This window comes from Canis aureus, chromosome 6, assembly GCF_053574225.1.
Source record: "Canis aureus isolate CA01 chromosome 6, VMU_Caureus_v.1.0, whole genome shotgun sequence".
Classification (NCBI taxonomy): domain Eukaryota; kingdom Metazoa; phylum Chordata; class Mammalia; order Carnivora; family Canidae; genus Canis; species Canis aureus.
Genome location: NC_135616.1, coordinates 56,877,653 through 56,892,816, shown reverse-complemented (window position 1 = coordinate 56,892,816; position 15,164 = coordinate 56,877,653). Strand labels below are relative to the sequence as shown.

At 45.5% G+C, this 15,164-nt stretch overlaps 1 protein-coding gene across 4 annotated transcripts in view; it reads left to right on the top strand.

Annotated features, from left to right (window-relative positions):
- The window catches only part of KIAA0040 (KIAA0040 ortholog), a 37,332-nt gene extending 22,168 nt beyond the window's left edge, over positions 1–15,164 (top strand). For all 4 annotated transcript variants that reach the window (XM_077901773.1, XM_077901772.1, XM_077901770.1 and 1 more), the window contains exon 2: positions 11,569–15,164. In XM_077901773.1, the coding sequence (XP_077757899.1) occupies positions 11,695–11,997 (303 nt within the window). In that variant the 5' untranslated portion in view covers positions 11,569–11,694 and the 3' untranslated portion in view covers positions 11,998–15,164. The remainder of the gene's footprint in view (positions 1–11,568) is intronic.

Here is a 15,164-nt window from a genome sequence, read left to right as displayed (position 1 = left end):
CACGTTTCTGTGCGCTCTTCGTTGCCCAAGCTCTCTCTCCCTGAAGACCTGGGCTGACTGATTAACATTTTTTGGAGATATCTTTTCCTTCGGGACTCTTGGGTGAGTTGGCATGACTTCAGTCATCCAGCCAGCCACCTGCCAGATCCTGGACATCCAAACAGAATGAGAAAGGCAAGGGCTGTGTTCTCCTTGATCTCATCTCCAGTGCAGGAAGGTGGTCAATACACGTGTAAACTAAAGTGACCAAAGCATTATATTCAAATGGAAAATATAAGGGTGGAAAACACTGCAAAGGCAGTGAGACAGGATGCTCTGGGAGAGGTTGACTGGGGGCTGGGCTTCTTAGTTAAAAATGCCTCTTGGTGAGGTTATGTTCGAGTGGAAAAGCATTTGAGCTGAGTCCTGACTGTTATGAAGTAGTCCATCACAACAAGATCTGAGAACAGATGTATCAAAGGGACCAGCAAGGTCCTGAGGGGGTGGATAGTCCTGAAGTCAGGAATGACCTGGACACAGTGAGTGAGAAGAGGGCACAAGATGAGGTTAGAGAACTCAAGGCCAGACAAAGGAGTTGCTTGTGGGATCTGTTAAGGGTTTGGACTTCACTCTACAGGCCTTGGGAAGTCATGGAAAGCGTGGTGGTGAGTGGAGGTGTGGGGGCAGGGCTGACGTTGCCCACCTCATGTGGGGAGAACAGCCTATGGAAAAGGAAGCAGGGGAGCAGATACTGGCTGGGAAGCTGTTGTTGTAAGCCAGGTGACCTAGCCTTGGAATGGAGAGACATGAATGGATTGGGAATCTATTTTGGAGACGGAGCTAATAGGACCAGCTGATGAGGTGAGGGTAGGGGTGAAGTAAAAGGGACCTCTTAATTTCCTGGCACTGCCATAGCTAAGCACAGGCTGGGTGGCCTAAACAGCAGAAATGGATCTGTCTCATATTGTTCTGGAGGCTAGAAATTTGAAATCAAGAGGTTGGCAAGGTCAGTTCCTTCTGAAGGCCATGAAGGAAGGATCCCAGGCCTCTCTCCTTGGCTCATAAATGGCCATCTTCTCCTTCTGTCTCTTCCCCTTCTCTTCCCTATGGGCATGTCTATTTCAATGTCCAAACTTCCCCTCCTTATGAAGGACATCAGTCATATTAGATTCTGGGCCCACTTGGCTCCAGCATGACTTCATCTTAACCAATGATATCTGCATCAATGTTGTGTCCAAATAAGGTTGCATGTGGAGGTACTGGGGGTTAGGACTGCCACATGAAAATGTGGGGGGAGGTGACCCAATTCCACCCTTAACTGGGGGAACCAAGGATACACTCAGTCTTCTGCTTAGTCTGAGCATTGAAAGAAATCATCCATTCATCAACTATTTATTAGCACCTATCGTGTGATAGGTGTTGAACGAGGGTGTCAGGTTATACAGTTGAGTAAGAATCACTGCCATGCAGAATCCTGCAGTGAGTGTGAGAGAAACAAGTCAACAAGTATGATATATAGTAATATATGTATATAAAGTATTAATGTATATGACTTTTAATACTTTTCTGTATTACCATTTTTCAGAGAAAACAAACCATTGTAATAGAGTAAGATAAGGACTATGGGAGGTTATTGGCTCTGTGAGAACTCAGAAGAGAGAGAAATCGATGTGGGGGAGCTTGGGTGTGGGGGGCCGAGAGTCCCAGAAGTCCTCCCAGAGGAGGATGGGAGACAAGGAATTCTCTCATGATTAGGCTGAGGGAGGAAGGTGAGAAGACATCCCAGGTAACTGGAACACCATGTGCCACAGCATGGCAATGGGACAGAGCAGGAACGTTCCAGAGAATTCTGGAAAATTTGGTCATAAGGGTGGTGGTGGGAGATGAGGCTGGGATAATAGAAGAGACCAGCTCATGAGTGATTTGTCCTCCTTACGAAGGAACTGATGATTATCATGTAAGTGATAAGGAGCTGAAGGGGGGCTGATCAGGGGACGTGACTACTTCTATACTTTAGAAAGATATGAAGGAAGGAGGAACTAGAAACCAGTTTGAGGGCTTGGACAAATGGGATCACAGTGGCAACAAAGAGAAGGGCCCCTTTTTTGCCTCTCCACCCTCTGCCATCTGTACTCATGGCCAGAGCTGCCCAGCTTAAACTACACTTCACACTGGGTGCTCACAGGCTCCTGGACCCTGGCTGCCTCCTCTCCTAGGGTTAGCAGAGCCCTTTCCCCCTTCAGAGCCTTCACCCCACCATCTTGCCCCCTGGAAGGCCTAAGTTCTGCACATGACTGCATCCTTGCCATTTCTCGGACCTCCATTCAAAGTCACCTCCACGCAGGCCAGGCCAGTTATTTCCTTCTAGCACTAACAACATACCTTGGTTTATTTGTTTGTACCCTTACTTGTTACCTACCTTCTCCTTCTGGAAAGTACATAGCTCAACCACATCTGTGTTATGCGTGACTGTACCTGCAGTGCATGGGACAGAACCTACATGGGCTAAGAGCTCATTAACAAGCTGCCAGAAGGAAAGAACAAGGGAGTGAGGAGAGGAAGGATGGTTTGGTGTTGGGGGTGAGGAAGGAGGCTCATGTCCCACTCTGCCCAGTGAGGTAGGAATCCGTGGGTAGAGGGTGAATAGACTTGTATCCAAATCCTCATAATGCTGCTTCAACTAACACCTGTACATATTTTAATTCTGAAATGGTTGCTTTGGAAAAGAATGATGAGTGGAATAATTTCTCCTTACTACAGGAAAACCAGAGAAAGGAGGGGGGAAATGCCTTTTAAAGGAGACCTATAGGGGTACATGGATGGCTCAGTCAGTTAAGTATCTGCCTTCAGCTCAGGTCGTGATCATAGAGTCCTGGGATCAGTCCCGTGTCAGGCTCCCTGCCTAGCAGAGAGCCTGCTCCTCCCTCTCCTTCTGCATGCCACGCTCCTGCTTGTGCTCTGTCAGATAAATTAATAAAACCTTACAAAAAAAAATAAATAAAGGAGACCTATAAACTCAAAGTCATGACTTCAGAACCATCCCAATTCTAAAAAGGCATACAAAATCATTATCAGTTCAGGAGCTGAGGGATGTTTCTTCAGGCTAGCCTTTTTGTTTTGGGGTCAGATAATAAAGGCTCACTTGTATGGCCAGGCTCGGGTCTGAGAGGCTCTGCATCTACTGACTCACTTAGTTTTCACAACAGCCTACTGTTATCAAGTCCATTTAACAGATAAGAAAACTGAGTTCCAGGGGGAGAGGTGAAGTGATGTAGTCAGTGAGTGGCAGAGCCAGGATTCCAACACAGGGTGTTTGATCATAGTACCAGCACCCTTAAGCACTTGGCTAAACCTCTTTCTGGTCAGAGCTGCAAACTCTTTTGGAGAGTTGTTGACCTCATTGCATATGTTTTATAATCATTACCAACACTACCTTTTTGTCACCTGTGTTAATCAGAATAGGCTAACTGCTTTAGCAGAGAATCCTCAAAATCAGTGATTTTACCCACCAAAGGCTTATTTCTCACCTACTCCACTGTTCACCATGGTCAGTAGGGGTGCCCTGCTAGTAGTCATTCAGGAACGCTTTCTTCCGTGCCATTTAGGGAGCCTTGGAGTCCTCCACTGGGTCCAGCCAGCCAGTGAGAAAGCAGAGTGAACCGGCAGGTCTTGGAACAGATTTCAAGAGCCAGGCCCATGTTCCCGTGGCCAGAACCCAGTCACATGGCCCCACAGAGATTTAAGGGGACTGAGGAGGATAGCCTACTCTGTGTCCAGGATGAGGCTATGGTGGGCATCTTACCAAGAGCTGCCTCAGTGCTTTAATTTAAAAGACTTTTGTAAGGGGAACCTTGGCAGGAGGGGGTGCTGGGAGTTAGAAGATATTGGTTCTGCCCCTGACTCTACCAGTTGTCAGCTCTCTGACCTCTAGCAAATTACCACCTCTTTGGTTCCAGATTTTCCTTACCAATAAGGTGAGCGTACCCAACCAAATGACCCATATCTGGATTCTTCCAATTCAGAATGTCTATATGATAAAGCATCGTTTTCTTATTTTTAATAATCACAGTGCCTTAATCATTTTTATATTGATGACTTCTGTGTGCCTTTGTTCAAAGTTGCAGCCATAATTATAGCATTGATTCTGAGGGAAAATACTATCTATTTTCTTCTAATACTCAATATTTAGTTACACACGATAAATGTATACACTGGGGGAGGACAAAGGCCTCCAACTTTGCATCAGAACTAGTTACTTGAAGCAATTAATTACACCGGGGAAAATGCAAATACCTATTTCATTGTGCTTGGAACCGCATTTAAAGTTATAAACACAGTACTCCACAAGCAGATTATTGCTGTGATCCGACCATTTTTGTACCAAACAGTACTTACATCTATTAGAGGGCATCTGAGCATGCCAGGTTTGCAAGGTGAGAAGCATCAAGAAAATATATATCCAGAACGGCAGAGTTAATAACTACCGACTGAGATTTCACTCCGTGCCCCCACTGCCGGAGCATCTTGGTTTCTGAAGTGTGTGACATTATTGTAACCATAGGGATTTTGCAAGGACTGCAGGGGCAAGGTTTGGGCAGGCAGGGTTGGAGAGGCCTGGGGCTGAATAAGATGTTCTGAACCGCCAGGAGAAATGGCAGGGAGTCTGGTAAAGACTGATGAGATTCCTATTACTAAAAATAAAATATAAAATAAAATAAAATAAGCCAGACTTGGAGACCTGACTGGGGACCAGGGCTGGAAGAGAAAGAGCAGAGCACAGCCCAGGGACACCTCCTCATGCCCCCTGCCTGAGAGCTCTCCCACCACATTCCCTGGAGAACACCCAAGTCAGGCCACTTGTCCCACCCTGTGCCAACCACCCTCACCTTCAGCCCTCTTGTATTCTCCTTGAAACACTGTAATCATGTTTTCCACTCCTGCCCCCCACCAACCTGTCCTCTCACCTCAGTGACCCTGTCCTTTACAGAACACAGATTGGTTATGTGTCCTCATTGCTTCACGCCCATGGCTTCTGTAGCACACACCAGCCACTAACACGGCTTCCAAGCCCTGTGGGTGTGGGGCTGCCTGCCTCGTGGGCCTCACGTCACCCCGCTGCCTCCCCCACTCACTGCCACTGCATTTAGCCACACTGTCAGCTTCACATCCTCTTTAGAAGAAGCAGTGGGTCCAATTGTTCGTCTGAGAATAGGCACAGAACACACCTTTCCCTGTGTTTCTAGACTTTTGGGGGACACTTTATAATGTATTAACAACTGAACTCATTGCTTCCAATTTAGAGGCACTTTATCTGAAAAGGTATCAGAGCATTGAAGAAAAACCTAACATGCATATTAGTTGAAAATGCTTTAAATAAGTTTATTCTACATTTCAAGGCTTTTCAGACACCCTGACTGTGTCTTTGTTTTTGTAATTGACCATGTTTTTATAATTCACATCCCACTCTGAGCCTGCCCCACCTCCTTGGTGGGCATTACTCACTCGGTAGCCTCATGGGCTTCTTTTCTGTCACATTTTCCATATTATACTTTAACACTTGTCTGTGAGATTCTCTGATGAGTCTGCTTCCCACCCTAGACTTTGAGCACCAAAAGGACAGGAACCCGGTCTGCTGGTTCCTGGCTACCCAGGACCCAACGCTATTCCCAGAATATAAGAGATGCTCCAGGGCAGCCCCGGTGGCCCAGTAGTTTAGTGCCACCTTCAGCTTGGGGTGTGATCCTGGAGACCTGGGATCGAGTTCCATGTCGGGCTCCCTGCACGGAGCCTGCTTCTCCCTCTGCCTGTGTCTCTGCCTCTCTCTCTCTCTCTCTCTGTGTGTGTGTGTGTGTGTGTGTGTGTGTGTCTGTCTGTCATGAATAAATAAATAAAATCTTAAAACAAAAAAAAAGAGATGCTCCATAAATAGCCATTGAAGAAATGATCGAACAGACACCTGTCCTGATTATAATTTCCCTTTCATTTTTTTCCTGTGACCCTGTCCTGGCCAAACTGCTTATTCTTTCCCCTATGCTGTTCTAATGTCCCTTTACATAGAACTTGACCACAGGACTCATCATACTATACTTCTCCTTTTTTTATTTTCTCTCCTCTTCACTCAACTGAAAAGTGCTTAGGGCTAGTTACATAGTAGATGTTCAATGAATGTTTGCTGCATTGAACTGTGACCTCCAGAACCATAGTCTAGGCCCAGATGCCCTGACTACACAAGAGCAAGAAGTAATGCTGAAGGAGGGCACTATCCTCTGTACACAAAGACAGACCTCTTCCCCACCTCCTTTCACCCACAATCCATTCCTTTATTCAACACAAGGCTTCTGTGCTTATTCCACAACGTACTTATACAACAGTTTTTAAACCTGATAATTATTCAGAAACACTTGGGCTGTTTGTTACAAACATGAATTCCAGAGCCCACCCTAGACCTACTGAATCAGGGTCTTCAGGAGCTGGGCTCAGGAATCTGAATGTAACTAACTCTCCGGGTGACTCTTAAGCAGCCAGCCTGGCCAGAAGTCTATCCTTGGGTGAAGGGAGACAGCAGCACAGTGATAACCACAGCATAAGGTAAAAAAAATCAATGAAATCATTGGAGGAAAGGCCAAGGGGAGGTCTTTACTGCCAACTTTCAATTGTAAGATGCCTCCCCCCCCCCCCCCCCATGCATTGCCTGGAGTCTGCAGCTAGAGCAGAGGAGTCTTTGAAGGTTCTGAGAGAGCTGAACCTCCCACCTCAGCCCACCCCTATAAGGCAAAAGATTTGGACCATTTGGAGGTCACTGTGGAGTTGCTCTTAGGGATTTTTAACTGGGAACCATCATGATCTTTATCATGAACATTTCTAGAAAGCATTTACTATCCCACAGATGATATTCTACAGCTTTACATGTATTATTTCATCTAATACGAACAAAGAGAGACAAGTAGCGTGTCCCACCCCCTGCTGAGGAGCTCCAGGAGGAAAATCAGTCCAAGGGCCAGCCTGGCCAACTCCTACCAACTCTGGAGCAGCTCTTAGCTTTCAGGGATGGATAGACCTCTCTGTGGAAGGACCCATCCCTGTACACTTTCAGGGATCCCAAAGGCTGGGAGGAAGGCTAGGTGGGCCCACAGAGGTCTAGGTGTTCTCCCTAGGCCTTACTTTATGAGTTCAACAATCCTCCAGACACCAACAGATGTCCCCCAAGTGACTCTAATCCATCCCTGTTGCTGGATGCCAGAGTCTAGAATTACAGCCACAGACCCGCGGACCAGCCATAAGCAGCAAGGTTACCTGTGAAGTTCTCTTCATTTGAATGGAGTGGGGGCCCAGGGTTCTTTGGTGGTGAGATTAGGTTTAGAGGTAAGGGAGGGGGAAGGAAAGCTCAAGGCTTGAATTAGTCCATTACTATATGGAGGTAACCCACTATTTCATAGATTGTTTTATAGTATTTTACACCTTATAAAATACATTAAATGTATTGAGCTCTTTTAATCCTCACAACGTCATTACAAGGGAAGCTCATTAGCTTCATTTTGTAGCTGAGGTTTGGTAACTCACCAAGGTTACAAAGGTTGGTCCAGGGCTCAAACCCAGGTCTTCTGGCTCTGGGGTCATTGTTATTGATCAACACTTTCTACAGGGACAGATTGAAGCCTCCTGGAAGAAAGAATGAATGAATGATTCTCTCCCCAGTCAGATACCACAGGAAGATATAAAGATGAGTAACTTCTGGTTTTAAGGTGACTGAAAATAACTTTTCCCCTCCTCTCTTTCCTCACATCCACCCCCATAACAACAATCAAACAATCAAGCTTGGTTGGCACCTATTATTGGTTTTATAGGAATAGACTAATTATCTTTCAAATGGTGTCAGCAATACTTGAGATCCAGAAAAATGATGGGGTCTCCCAGAGAGTATCCCCTAAGGCCCAAAGTGTGGCTCCTTTTACAAAACATTCTGTGGAAGCTCTAACTTTTAATTCATACCACCAAGGAGGTATTTGATTGTTTCCTGGAAATGCTAACAATGCGAGGCTCATAAATACTAATGAAACAGTATAGATTAGCAGAGCTCAGCAAGTAACCTGGGGGGCCTAGAAGAGAATTCTTAGATTAAAAAATATAAAGAATACCTTTTTAATTGAATTTTCCCCCGACTGGGTTCCCAAACGTTAATGAATACTCTCCTTGGCTATATGAAGAGTAGATTCAAATAAGTAGCTTCAGGAATCCAAAAGTGAATTATTGACTTAGCTTTAGCTTAAAAAGAAATCTATTTATTCAAAGGCTATTTTAGGTGTCATGAGATAGAAGAGTTTGAGACAAAGGTTGGGAAGGGTAAAAAGGCCTGGGACACTGAGATAAACACATAATTCAAATGCATGCTTCTATTTCAGCTACTAAGCAAACTACGTTGAAATTTGCTTATTATTTTTGTCTTTTACAACATGATCCCTCAATAATAATAACTTCTGAAATATACAACGCTCCATATCTTTGTCCTTCATCACTGAATCCGAACACCTAACACAGCATGTGCCACATGTTAGGTGCTCAATAAATGTTTGTTAAATGGATAAAGAGCTCTCATAAAACATTTCCAGAGCTGTTCTCACCCTTTTATCTTTTCTTGAAGGGCATCCTCCTATTACAAAGTCCCAAAATAAACACAAACCCTATGGAGGCCCTCTCTACCCTGACTACAACCTACAGTCCACTCTCCCACCCTGAGCCCCAGGCTCACCAGAAGGCACCCTGTTTTCCTGCCATGTTCTTGAAGTTTCTCTGTTTAGAACCTTTGCACATCCTTTTACCCATGTTTCTCTGTCAAGATCCTGCTCATCTTTCAAGGTCCTCTGTAGATGGCTCTACCTTCATGAAAACTGCCTTAATATTCTCCAAGGTCTCAAAGCCCTTTCTCTCTCTCCGTGGCAGAACCCAAAAGTGGGCCCTGATGCATTTATGCTGCCTGCAGGGACCAGTGTGACATCTGGCAAGAATAATTTGTCAACAAATGTGGTGGTGGTATCTAATTTGAGTCATAGAAATGCAGTACAATGAGCATTTGGTCTCAGGAGAGTATATGTGTGGATGATCAAATTAGTGAAAACCACCCAAATCTTCCCTCAAGAGAGTGGGAAAATCCCTTCAGATGGGCCAAAAAAAAAAATATGGGGCCAAACAAGGGCTGAAGTAAAAGCAAAGGCGATGGCAAAGTAAGGAGGAAAATCCATAGAGACAAGTGTGTGAAAAAGAGCAAGACAGTGCAGTGGCCTTGATGGAGTGGGGGCCGGGGGGGGGGGGGGTGTCACAGAATACCCAAGGGTATTTTTTTCTCAACAAAGAAGTTGTGGGCTTGATGGTGTATGAGCAGATCCATGGCATGTGATGTTCCCAGGGCCTCAGAAGGGCTCAGGCAAAGCCTCTGGCAGGGGGATGTGACTTCTCAGAACATTTTCTTTGATGCGTGTTAAGTTCAGGCAGTCATATGCTTTCTATAAACCTCCACTTGAGCAGGACTAAATTTTTATTGTATGTGTATCTTCATGCATTTGTGAAGTATCTAACAATGGAAAATAAATCACTTTGCAGTCTCTTTCCACAACAGATTAGGATAAACATTTAAGTCAATCTGGGGGATAGCCACATATTGTAAGAGTCTATAAATCCTGGGCTACTTGCCAAAATGGTTAATTCTACACAAAGGAATAGGAGGCCCAGAGCAACACCGATGAGGGGCTCACCCCTTGGGGATCTGAAGTCGCACTTCCCAGAATCAGTAAGGCCAGCTCTTTCACTCATTTGCTGTGTGACCTCCACCTCTGTGTTCACCTGTAAGATGAAGGAAATAACCGTACCTGCTTCATTAGGTTGTAATGAAATGAGATGAGTCAATTGGTGTGAAGAGCCTAGAATGGTGACTGGCATATCAGTGCCATAGTATAGCATTACTTCATTTTCACGGACCCGATGGCACAGTAGTATCTACCCATTTATACAGTTGCATAAATTGTATAGATAATGTTGTAAGTGTGTGAGTCCACATGCCAGCAGACTAGGGCTGAGTTCAGATGGACCTTGGATGAACACACAAGTACATGCTACTCAAGGAACTAGACTTCTGAGGATAACTCCTGAGTTTAACACATGACCCAGGAGGGGCCACACATTTAATGTTCCAGTGCAGGACAACAGAATGAAGCCTGGACGTCACAATGATTGTGAACCCAGGCCTCCCAGCCATTCTTCTCCATAGACAATGCAACGTGTTGCTTGCTTTAAAAATATAATTCATGTGAAAGTGATTAGAAAAGTATCAAGTAAAATACAAAAATAAAGTAATGTTGCCATCCTTGTTCTTCTGATTGCCCAGCAGCCTTGGAAGAGCAATTGATCCATTGTCCCAAACTCCGGGACAATTTCATCACCTCTCTGTGTAGCCTTAGACATGTCACCTCCCCACTCTGGGCCTCAGATTCTTAATCTTTAAGTGTAAGGTCTCCAGCCTGAAAATCAATGAGTCTTTGATCTCTGGGTCCCAGGCAATGTCTGTATCAGAAGGTCTCTTGAATTTCCTTGACATGCTGCCCTCCTAGTCTTGTTTAGTCTGAGGAACCTGGGGATTCCAGAACCAAAGGAGCCTATAAGACCTCACACTCGATAGCTGAGGCCCAAGATACATGTAGAGAGGTAGAGGGGATACCAGTGGAAGAAGGGCCACTCTGTATAAGCAACCAACAGCCCTGGCTGTAAATTGAGCTCAAGATGGCAGTAGGGACCCCATCCAATTTTCCAAAACCATTGCCGAGGAGCATGCAAGACTCCTTTTCCACTGCAAAGAACAGGAACATGCAAGAAAGGAGACTTGGGAATATTTGATTGAGGGACAAAAAGCAGAGATGAGGCTGATGAGGGAAAGGAAGGTAGAAACAGAGGGAACCAGCAAATGGTGCCCCACTGCAAAGCTCGGTGAGTCTTCATTGGGCACAGGAGTGGGCACAGGATGTGAAGAGGGAGGAGATGGAGCAGGGAAGAGAATGTGAAGACAGGGGTGAGAGGGGAGGAGGACTGCTGACCTCTTAGCCTAGGGGAGGTCCAAGCGCCCTATGAGAGGCAGCAAGGCTTAGACATTTCATCTTGTGCTTGAGCTTTAGTAAGTATTGAAAATGTCAAGTTGTGTTCATAGAAAGTCAGATCAGCTGTCCTTTGAGGAGTATGTGTTCAACACTTATCAGGTGAGCTGCAGGGAGAAAATATTGAGAATTGCTCTGGTAGCATCACCAACACCTACCCAGAACCCTGAATCCACATTTCATTCATTTATCCAACAATTTCTGAGCACCGACTACATGCCAGGTCTGATACACTATTAATTCTTATACCCTAAGCCCTATGTAGTAGTACAAGATTTAGTACTTACTTAAACGCATGCATCTATTTTGTTTATTGGGTTTCAATACCATTTCCGTGAACTCCAGAAATCTTCCATTCCCTTCCTTTTCCTAAGCCTAAAAAATGTGATGTCGTTAATAATCATAGAACATCCCCGCTGCATTTCTCCTGAATTGTCTTTTTTTCTCTCTTCAGCTGCTAATAGTGGCATGTCCACACCCAAAGCTGGAAGAGGAATAAGTTACAAGTGGACAAGCCTGCATCCTCTTGAACCCAGGACTCGCTAGTGAGCTGAGAGTTTCCCCAGTCTAGCCAAGCACCATGGAGAAAATTAGCTCCTTCTTCAATATCATTTGGGACACCATCTTGACCAAACACCAAGAGGGCCTCTTCAACACCATCTGCCTGGGCATCCTCTTGGGGCTGCCACTACTAGTGGTCATCACGTTCCTCTTCATCTGTTGCCATTGCTGCTGGAGCCGGCCAGGCAAGAGTGGCCAACAGCCGCAGCAAAATAAGGGGAAGAAGAGGAGGAAGAAGAAGAAGAAGGCTGAAGAAGATCTCTGGATCTCTGCACAGCCCAAGCTTCTCCAGATGGAAAAGAGGCCATCACTACCTGTCTAGTTAGGCAGGAAGCAGAGGCGTCCTCCCTCAGGGGCTAAGCCACCTTCCAACTATACACAGAGGAACTAACCAAGGAACAAATCTCAGGCTGAATGCCCCCACGGAGGACAGCCCAGGAAGAACATGGACAATTCTTGGGTACTGTCATGGCAGCTATGTGTCCAATAGCAATGCTCTTTGCCACAGACTCAGGCATGTTTTCTACCTATCTCTAGCAAGCTCCCTATGCAAAAGCACAAGGAACAGTTGTCCATATATCTTGACATGTCTTCCAAATACACACACATGCACACCATGCACGCATAAGCACCCACATACACACACGCATGCAAAATCAGGCAACAGGTACCTAAGCAAATATATTTTGTTCATTAAATGGTCATTGAATATCTACTTTGTGCCAGTACATTATATGCACTCCCCAAAAACGTCTCCATGTCTCCAGGAAGGCCTGGCCACATTCAGGCACATATGCACAATTATATAATCAGGCAAGGTACCTATGCACTGTCTACCATATACCACTCAGGTTAGAGATACGTGCTTTCCTGTTCCTATTCCTACATAACCTTTTACTGGAAATCCTCATATTTGGACATTCCAGCAACCTGGTACAGTTCCCATCCTGGTATATTGATACAGCCACATCTGTATTTCTCATCTGGGAATTCCTGTGTTTCTCATCTGGGAGGAAAAGTTTTAAGTGAGAACCATCAAAATTCATCAAAAGCTATTATCTTGCAGCTCATGACAAGATCCCCATTTCCACTGATAAGTATCTAATGTTGTCTAAGACCTCTCTTTGAGATGCTACCCCCACCCCAGAACCACTCAACAAGGTGCCCTTTTCCAAGCACAAACAGCTGTTGGTTGTGACTTCTAGAATGTTCTGGAAACCAGGCATGCTCTATTCACTTTGGCAAAACAGTTGGACCTGTGCAATGTATGTTTTACAGATGGGAAAAGGATGCTACACCTGAGCTAGGGATCTCCTATGTAACCAAAAAAGCTTTTCACTGTGGAAGGAATTAAGGCAATTTCTCGAATAGTCTCACAGAAGGTACACTGGAAACACTTTTGTAAGGTTGCAATGGATGCATGGTATGTTGCAGATGGGTTGCAGAAGCTATGGAGTTTAAATGAAAGTAGAGTGAAGCTATATAGAAGTTAATTCATATTTATCTTGAAGCTCAGGCAAGTGCCTTGCACACAGTAGGTACTCAGAACTGTCTGTGGATGCTGTTGGATAGGCAATGATGTCAACGGTAAACGTGTAATACCTCGCCAATCCCCCCAAGTGCCCTTCTTTTCTGAGCCCACTAATTGCTGCAGTGGATGGAAGGTGGGTATTGAATGCTACCCAGAGGCTGCGTGCAGAAGCAACAGTCAGGTTGGCACGGGGGCCCTGAGATCCATGATGACAGGTACACTAGGTCTGCAGGGAGTTGAGGAGAGTGTCTCCCCAGTAGGCTGAGGTGGGGAGGCCAAGTTAATCCACTTATATGATGAATTGGTTGGTATTTTGATTGTATTGTGACCATATTACAAAGATGGAGAATTCCTAAATTGGGAGCAGATTGTGCCCTGAAAGGTCATTTGCAAATCTGCTGGGTAGCTCTCTGGAAATATTTCCCCACGAAAGCTGTTCTAGGTGGCAGTAAAATTGCAATTTAATTAACAGTGTAGCTAAACTTTGATAGCTATAGTAGCAAAAAATGAAATTCTGCAAGATTGTGTCCATGGAAAAATGTTCTCTGCTCACTGGGCTGCCTGGTGCTCACCTGCCCTCCAGGTATGCTCTAAGCCTGAGGAGGGCAGCTGTCTGGTAATGACTGCAGCACCAAGGTTTTCTAACAGGTGACCCTGTGAGTCATAATTCAGGCCTTCACATATTTTAGAACGAGTCACATCTACCTTCTCACATCAAGTGGCCCCAAGTGCCCTGGGCACTCAGACTCCCTACTTGTAAACCCCTTTAACCAGAGAAAGAAGCACTTTCTGATTCTCTGTCCCCTTGTACGTGGACAGCCTGTCATGGAGCATCTAGCCATCCCCTTCCCATCACAGGATGACTGCTCATCACCCACACCACATGCACGTGCCTCCCCACACCTGCCTCTGCCTGCTGAGATGAGCTGCCCCTCCAGTCTCCAACTCTCAAGCCCCCTCAAATGGATGAGTTGAGGGAGACGCAGAGCTGATGGCTGAGACTGGGTGTCAGATGTGATCTAGGAGAGAGGATCACTCCGATTGGGGACCACACAAGTAACATGGTTGCCATGGCAACTGGCTGCTAGTTTGAATTAAGACGGCAGTCAGTTGTCATTGCCATGACAAGACCTCCGTCTCCAAGTGCCTTGCCCTGCTGTCTCCTAATCAAATGGATTTGAACTACCTCCAGGCATGAAACACCCAGAAACTCACTTCTCCATTGCTTCCACGGTCTAGGACTCAGGAGACCCAGATGCTGAGTGAAGCTTATGTTTTCTCTGCCCCAACCTCCTCCACCAGGGTTTCCCCAACACTGCCCAGTGTGCCGTTGGCCCCCAAACTTATGTTGAATAAATGAGTCCATGAAAGGGCCCCAAGGCCATCATTTGGATCTATTCCCTGTTCTTCCCACTCATCCTTGTCTTTCTCCCCCATGTTTTCTTTTTATTCCTGCTTGTCCCCACAGCCCCATCCCAGGGCCAGCCCTTTCTTTATTCCTCTTCACTATTACTCCTTCTCCCCAGCCTCTGCCCCAGAACTGCCACTGGCAGCCAGGGGTGCCTCAGGACCGGAGCCTGCTTGGCCCATCTTGCAGAGTTTAAGCTAATGGAGGACAAAAAGAATGATAAAGAAGAGGCTTCCTAAACCAGCCTAGGCTTGGGGAGGAACCCCCAGGCCAAGATCTGAACAGATCCAGTCAAACTCAGCCACCATTAGAGGAGGACTTCTCCCCACTGCTCATTGTATTTGCTTTTTTAGTTCTTGGGGAAAGGAGGTGGGGGTGGGGTGGGGTATGTAGAAAAGAGGCAGTCATCTTTTCTAGAAGAGTATAAATGGTCCATGCTGTATAGTATTTGTCAGTATTTTTTTTTTCTGGAAGATTCAAACACATGCAAAAGAAAAATCTATTTAAATAAAATACTTTGAAAATAAAAAGCCATGCCTGGCATCTTTAA